The sequence below is a fragment of the Pyxicephalus adspersus genome, chromosome 10 (assembly GCF_032062135.1).
Source record: "Pyxicephalus adspersus chromosome 10, UCB_Pads_2.0, whole genome shotgun sequence".
Taxonomy (NCBI): domain Eukaryota; kingdom Metazoa; phylum Chordata; class Amphibia; order Anura; family Pyxicephalidae; genus Pyxicephalus; species Pyxicephalus adspersus.
In genome coordinates, this window is record NC_092867.1 from 56,865,110 (window position 1) to 56,872,438 (window position 7,329).

Below are 7,329 nucleotides of genomic sequence, written 5' to 3' on the forward strand. Positions count from 1 at the left end.
TGGATAAAATTTGAACACATGAGCTAATTTTCTCATATAAAGCACTCCTCTACAGAAAGGGTGTACTCAAACCACTAATACAAAGATAGGCTTTAGTCCTGTAAGACATGCCCCACAGATAAAATATAGTCCTTTAAGCACTCCCCCACCAGGAGGATGGGGTCCTATCGGCCAATCCCCCATATGTAGGCTAGAATACAGTTTTTTTAACCACCCCCATGGATAGGATATGGTCCAATATGTCACACCCTCTAAACTTGCATACGGTCCAAAAACCTATAAGCCACACCCCATGGATAGGATACAGTCCTATCAGCCACTCCCCCATGGATAGGATACAGTACAATAAACCACTCCCCCATGGATTGGATACAGTCCTATAAATCAGTCACCCACAGATAAAATACAGTCCAGTAAGCCACTCCCCCATGGATAGGATACAGTCCTATAAGCCACGCCCACATAGAAGGAACACAGCCATATGAACTTCTCCCCATTGGATAGGTTATTCTAGATGTCACCACCCTATGAGTTTTGGTGCTTCATTTCTGAAGTTTTTGTATTCTGATTCCTGGACATTGGGTTCAATTAGCCAGAACATGGGGGCATGAACTTTGTGTGGCCAGCTGCCCCTTGGGAAGGGTTTTTTGCAGCAAGGGCAATAACGGTGAAATTATTTACCGCAGGAGGTAAGAATGGGAAAACAACAATAGAATAGAACAAGGGTGGAAGAGCTTCCTGTAGCTAATATTAGCATAACTAAATGCTGAGAAATATTCTGACTGGACTGACTTTTGGGTGTTTTTTGGAAAACGAATTGTGACACCCAGAACTCACATTATACCCCAAAAAATCAGTCAACATGGAAAAGTGATGACATCTTGTGGTGAAAGGGGTGTACTACAGGGGTCAGCTCTAGATTGAAGGTAACCGTTGCAGTTGTACTTTCTGTAAAGAGCAACCAAGCTGCTTCATTCACCAATACTCACCCTGACTCTTCATATATATTGAGTGGCCTCTGGGACCAGACATGAGGTCATGAAAGAGGAGGGGCAGGTTGAGGTCACTGAATTTAGCAGGAGCGTTACTGTGTTCCTTACAGCTTAGTCTACACGGACTGTTTCCCCAGTGTTTAACCTGGGGCTTTTAAAGACCTTGTTTGAAATCCCCATGCATTACAATGGGTTAATCTACACCAGGACATTTCCTTGAGGCACGTTTATGAGCTTTTGCTTGCAATGTTTAAAAAATTAAAACGCTGGGTTAAAGCTGTAAAACGCCCGAAAATGCGGGTAAATGGTTCTATTGATTTTATTGGGATGTTTTACCGTGTTTCTGAGCACTTAATATGCAAATTATTAAAAAACGCAGGAAAACGTCTAATAACGCAGTAAAACTTGGCATAGGCGTTTTCCAGAATTTTAAAGGCAAGCTTTAAAACTCTAATAAAAGTGCATCAAAACGCAATAGGAACGTTTACATGCGTTTTTAAAAAAAGTCCTTGTAGACCTAGCCTATAAGACCCTCCAGAAATAACAATACTCAGATTCTCCTTATAAAAAAGCCTTCAGTGAGTGGTGTGGATCCAGAACAGGGTGTGTAGAAATAGTATAACAGGTGTATATGTATACATTGTAATATGTGTGCATTGTATATATATTTGGTGTATATGGTCTGTCTGCACATTTATTTATCTGTAAGTGGAATGCTCCCCTCTGTCTAATAATATTATATATAGTGCCCCTCCTCCATTCTCTGTACTCCTATTCTGTGCAGGTCTAGTAGGTAAATGTGTAGGAGTTCTGCTTTATGTGGAATCTGTAAGGAGTTGGTGTGCCCCTGTAAAGTCCCCCTGTCACCTCTCGCATCTCAGTATACAGAACCCTCTGTACACCACCAGCAGAAGGCGGCAGAGTCATGTATACCCTTTACCCCCCCCCCGCCAATTGGATGTTATCGTTATCCTGTTGGGTAATAGATTGGAAGACCATTTCATGCATTATACCAGGTCTGCATTCATCAGGGTGAATAGAGCTGTGAATGTTACCATTTCCAGCCGATCCTGGCCCCTTTCCTCCTTTCTCTGTCTTCTCATCAGCCAATAGAACTGGCATTACGCATCAGTGGGCTGCAGAGCTCAGTATTCAGCCATAGAAGCTTTTTCCGGACCTGTCCTGGCCCCATGTGAACAGCTTAATCCCAGTCCTTTATATGTTCACCCAACCACAGACTGGCAGCTACCGGAGTTTTATGCCGAAAGACATCCCTGTTCTGGCCCTTCACACACATTCATGCCACTCAGCCTATGGGTACTCTGCTGAATCTCTGGGGACCACCGTGATATCTGTCCAGGCATTTACATGGGCTTAAAATACCCCATGTGAAGAAGTAGCTGGGGATGGCTGGAGGTGTGTAAGTGGCAGTATTTGGGTAGGTAGCCCGAAAACCCTAAAGGGTCAGGCTGTCCCAAAATGAAAGTTAGACTGTATCCCCTCCAGCTTCTTCTATTCCCCGGGTTCATCGCCTTCCATAGTACCTATACAAAGACTCAGAGAAGGTGAGGATGACTCCATAACTATCCCATACAGACCACCACACTAAAGTTGGAGGACGATTTTGGGAAATTACCCAGTGAATACTGTATTCTCTACAGAAATTGTTTTAGCTGGGTGAGAAGAAGCTGTAGGCGGGCCCCGTATTCTGACCCAACTTTTCAGTAACCACCTAAAAACAGCCGGCTTGTTACTGAAAAGTGCTGGGTGGTGCGCCCAGCTAAAAGGGGCTCAGGAGAACACTAAACTAATTATATTGTTCTATATTTGGTATAACACATGTGCTTCTCATTAGTTTATAGGTCAGCTGAGCTGTAAGCAACGAATAGGAAACGAACTGAAAAAGAATTACTGAGTAGGAACGATGATACGGAGAGCGGAGAAGAGTCACATAATGGAAAGGATATTTGACCTTGCCCTGGAGGTCATCTGCCTTCTTGCAGGGGAGGTGAGGATGGTGACCATTAAAGAGGAGGACTTTTCTTCAGATCTTGAGACAGGTATAGAATAAAGTACTTATTTTTCTGACACTTCAGTAAAGTTACACAGAGGGGTGCAGAGTTGGGAGATATTAAAGTGAAATGAGTCATATCAAGCTGAATAATCTTTTTATTTTTATGTTCAGCTTATGGACACAGCATCAAGAACCACCGAGATCGATGTCTCTCTTTATCTCCATATCATAAAGTGGCTGATGGTGACATCACACAGGACTATCTAGTAGAAAATCCTACTACCCAAAACATCTATAGGAGACTTTACAGGACAGACAGATCTCCAGATCTCCATCCAGGACTTGATAGTCCCTACAGAATAGTAGATCCCTCTAATCCTGAGGATCCTGGTAAAATGGTTTCTGTGGCACACAGAGCCCTAAATCGAAGCAGCGAGATGTTTTCTTGTTCTGAATGCAGTAAATGCTTCACGTCGAAATCCACCCTCCGCGGGCACCAGAAGGTTCACACGGGAGAGCGCCCCTTTGGATGCCTCGTGTGTGGGAAGCGCTTTTTGCGTAGAACTCATCTTAACGTGCACCAAACCACTCACATTGGTGACCGGCCCTTTAAGTGTCCTGAATGCGGCAGAGGCTTTTCCAAAAAATCCGATCTACAGACCCACCAATTCACTCACTCCGGGGAGTTTCCCTTCGCCTGCTTTGAGTGCGGGAAAGGTTTTTCACGAAAGTCACACCTCTTGAGACATCGAAGGTCTCACACTGGCGAGCGTCCTTTCTCTTGCCAGGACTGTGGGAAATGCTTTGTGGACAGATCACAGCTTACTGCTCATGAGCGATATCACACAGGAGAGAAGCCCTATTCCTGTTCAGAATGTGGAAAATGTTTCTCTGGTAAATCAGGACTGAATAAACACTGGAAGGTTCACACAGGAGTGAAGCCATATGCCTGCAGCCACTGTGGGAAATGCTTCCGGGGTAAATCGCAGCTTGTCCAGCACCTGAGGGGGCATGTGGGAGCCAAGCCATACACATGCTCCTACTGCGGGAAGAAATATGCAGTAGAATCCCAGCTAATTGCCCACCAGAGATCCCACACAGGAGAAAAACCATTTTCCTGCTCGGTGTGTGGCAAATGCTTTGGCCACAAGCCAACATTAGTTAACCACATGAGAATTCACACAGGAGAGAAGCCTCACTCGTGTTCAGAGTGCAGCAAATGTTTCTCCCGCCATGCAGACCTGGTGGCGCATCGAAGGACGCACACAGGCGAGCGACCCTTTCCTTGTTTGCAGTGTGGGAAACGGTTCCAGAGAAAGACGCAACTTGTCAAACACATGCAGCTCCATAAAGAGGGTGATGGGATTGGAGGGCAGGAAAACTTGAATGGGGAATCTGAAAGCAGGCGGGTGACAGAGGACTCACAGCGGTGATATGATGTGTTGTAGGGAACTGTTGCAAGGGAGTCGCAGCTTGGTAAACACATGGAGCAATGTCGTAAAACACAAAAAATTGGGTGACCACTTTTTACATCTGCTGTAGAATCAGATCCCGTTTTCCAAGAGATTAGGAACATCAAGCGAGCATCTGTCTGGGCATTTAGAGACGCTGTGGTTTGTAGATCTTGTATCCTGTGAGCACATCACTGAGAAACTGTTTGTGCAAAGATTTCCCTTGGAGACCCCATGGATTGCATCATGGAGATTTTCCTGAAATGACTGGAGTTAAGGGGTTGTGCTCCGCAGCATTTGTCAATATCCCCCTTTTAGGCCTGTTCTGATTGCCCTTTGGATGCAGTAGATGTCTCAATGCAGAAAACATTGGCGTCAGTGCTCAATGATATGTTCCGAACACCAAAAGTACAGAGGAGCACCAACAAGACTGTGATAGGCTTCTGAGCTATCTTCTATGAAGCCCTAAACATTGACACCTGCTGTTCTCTGTAAGCATCATCTCTACTCGGATGAGCTAAACACTGATCATACAGAGCTGGGAGCATCAACCCACTCGAAAAAAATTATAATATGTGCTTTTTATCCCAAAGTGTTATTTTAAACCTAGCACGGAGAAATTGTTACCCTTTCAGTGACCCTCTCCTCCATCCAAATGCAAGTGATAGTTATTATAGGCCGTTCTTCTATTTGTATGATAAGTTCTCTAACTGCCCTCTTTCTTGCCCAGCAGCCACAGCTTATAGATGTTATCATATACAGTACGGGACCAGCAATCCTGCATTGTACAGGATTACCCCAAGGGGCTTGCCACATCCTGGGAGTAAGTATGAATCAACAGGTGAAAGTGGATCAGGGTTAAGATTCCTTCAACAGAAGAGCCAAAGAAAAGTTTTTCTTCACTTCACTTTAAACCTGTCAAGACTCTTCAGTAGTGGACATCTCCGGGAGTGTTGGATGTTTTTTTTTCATTAAAAAAAGTATATAAGACCTACCCTGAAAATAAGACCTAGTGTGTTTTTGGAAGCCCAAAAAAATATAAGACAGTGTCTTATTTTCGGGGAAACACGGTAGTGCCGGAATAGAGGAAAGGTGGTAGATCTGGGTAAGGTGTGGGGAAATCTAATAAAGAAAACTCCCACCCTCTTTTCTTTAAACCTAACTGGTTCACTTTAGGGTGGACATTTAGTTACATTTTCCATTTCTCCAAAATACCTGTAGTTTACAGGGCTCAATAACCCAAACAGAAATGACCACTCAGAAGAGTTCTCCTTCCAGCAATGTAGAAATCTTTGTGACACATGCACTGGAGAAAAAGCCTGAACAAAAAAAAGGTAAACTGTATAAAAAAATAAAATTGAACCGGGTAATTTAGCTGCCAGATTTTGTGCAGAAACTGCCCAGTTTTTTATTTATATATCAGCCATACTGGTGGGGGGAATGGTGTTGGTGTTTCGTTCCACAAGTGGGTTGGTTTTGCCATAATTTATATTGGTTTGAGCTTTAGGTATCTTCTGTGTCTTCCGTCTGGTAGATCTTACAAAACAGTGAAATAAAAGAACTTCTATGAAACAAGTGGAGTCTTTTTTTGGGGGTTGGAGTCTTTGGGATCTCATTCTTAGCCCAGCTGGGGTTTCAGGCATTGGCCACAATAGAGCTATGGAGACTATGAGGGTCACGCAGCTGGAAGCTCCACATTACGGGCCCTGAGGTATAGAACCACATGGGGTTCATGGCCTCTTTCACTCCTCCGCTGCTCAGTCTGTTCTCTCCTTTATCCAAAAGAGTGTTTGTCCTATATCTGCCTCCATGTGACTTCACTGGGTGCAGTATCAGGCAATCACCATAGCTCAGAGCTATGGTTGGAAGGGGAGAGGGGATAGATGCACCCCCTTACTTGGGAGTATTTCTGTTTATTCCTAGTGTACGGAGAAATGTTAGAAATCTGTCTGGTCCAGACTCTGTACCCCATCTCAGCCAGATCCTGCGCTCCTTTTATTGCTTTGCAATGTAGCCGTGTCTGAGAGGTCGCTGTGATTGGATAATGAAGGAGCAGCAGGGAAGGGGCTCCCCCCATCCCTCACTGCAGACATAAAGGTAGACAAGAGCATTACTAGGAAATCAAATGTGGATGGAAATACCATTTTAGGACTGACAATAAATAAAAATGAATATATAGGAGCTGAGCAGTGCATGTGATTGGCTGGATTTGACTGATTTGTGGTTCACGTGACAATAAACACACCCTGACACAGAAGACAGGGCCTCTTTACTGAACAGGCTTATGAGCACAGATGGGGATGTTTACCTTTACAGAAGAGAATACAGAAAGTGTATATAGATGAGAATACAGAAAGTGTATATATACAGTAAATAAAAGAAATATGAATAGGTATAAAAATAGGTTCCTCCTCCCGGTTTTCTTCTCCAGGATGTCCCCAAGATTGGCTACACTTAAATGGCCGCTGTTGTCTCTTGGTTTACGTCGGTACGTCTCTGTACGTAAAATACGTGCTGCATTCTTCGGCAGCCATATTAAAAACTGGCAAATGTAATCTTATGCACGCTGTAACGGAAATAGGCGGAGTATTTCCGGGGGCTGGTCTATGGCGGCCTATGGATAGGGGAGAAGTTGCAGGTCGGTATGTGTGATCTTCTTATCTTTGTCCCCCCCCCCACCATTTCAGGAACCGGCACAACCTCCAAGTCTGGACCTGAGAGTACATGGAAAACTTGTACTGCTAGGATCACCCACCGCTCCTCCCCCACAATGTGTATATATATATATAGCTTATATTAGCCCCTGCCCCTACATACTATTTTTACCCTGTACCCCCTCCCCATATACACACTGTATTTACCCTGTACCCCC

At 44.3% G+C, this 7,329-nt stretch overlaps 1 protein-coding gene across 1 annotated transcript in view; it reads left to right on the plus strand.

Annotated features, from left to right (window-relative positions):
* The first annotated feature begins 3,002 nt into the window (after positions 1–3,002).
* Positions 3,003–7,329, plus strand: part of LOC140338889 (uncharacterized) — a 27,057-nt gene continuing 22,730 nt past the window's right edge. Inside the window, 2 exon segments of the mRNA XM_072423208.1 lie at positions 3,003–3,052; positions 3,178–4,435. Coding sequence (XP_072279309.1) covers positions 3,007–3,052; positions 3,178–4,435 — 1,304 coding nt within the window. The 5' untranslated portion in view covers positions 3,003–3,006.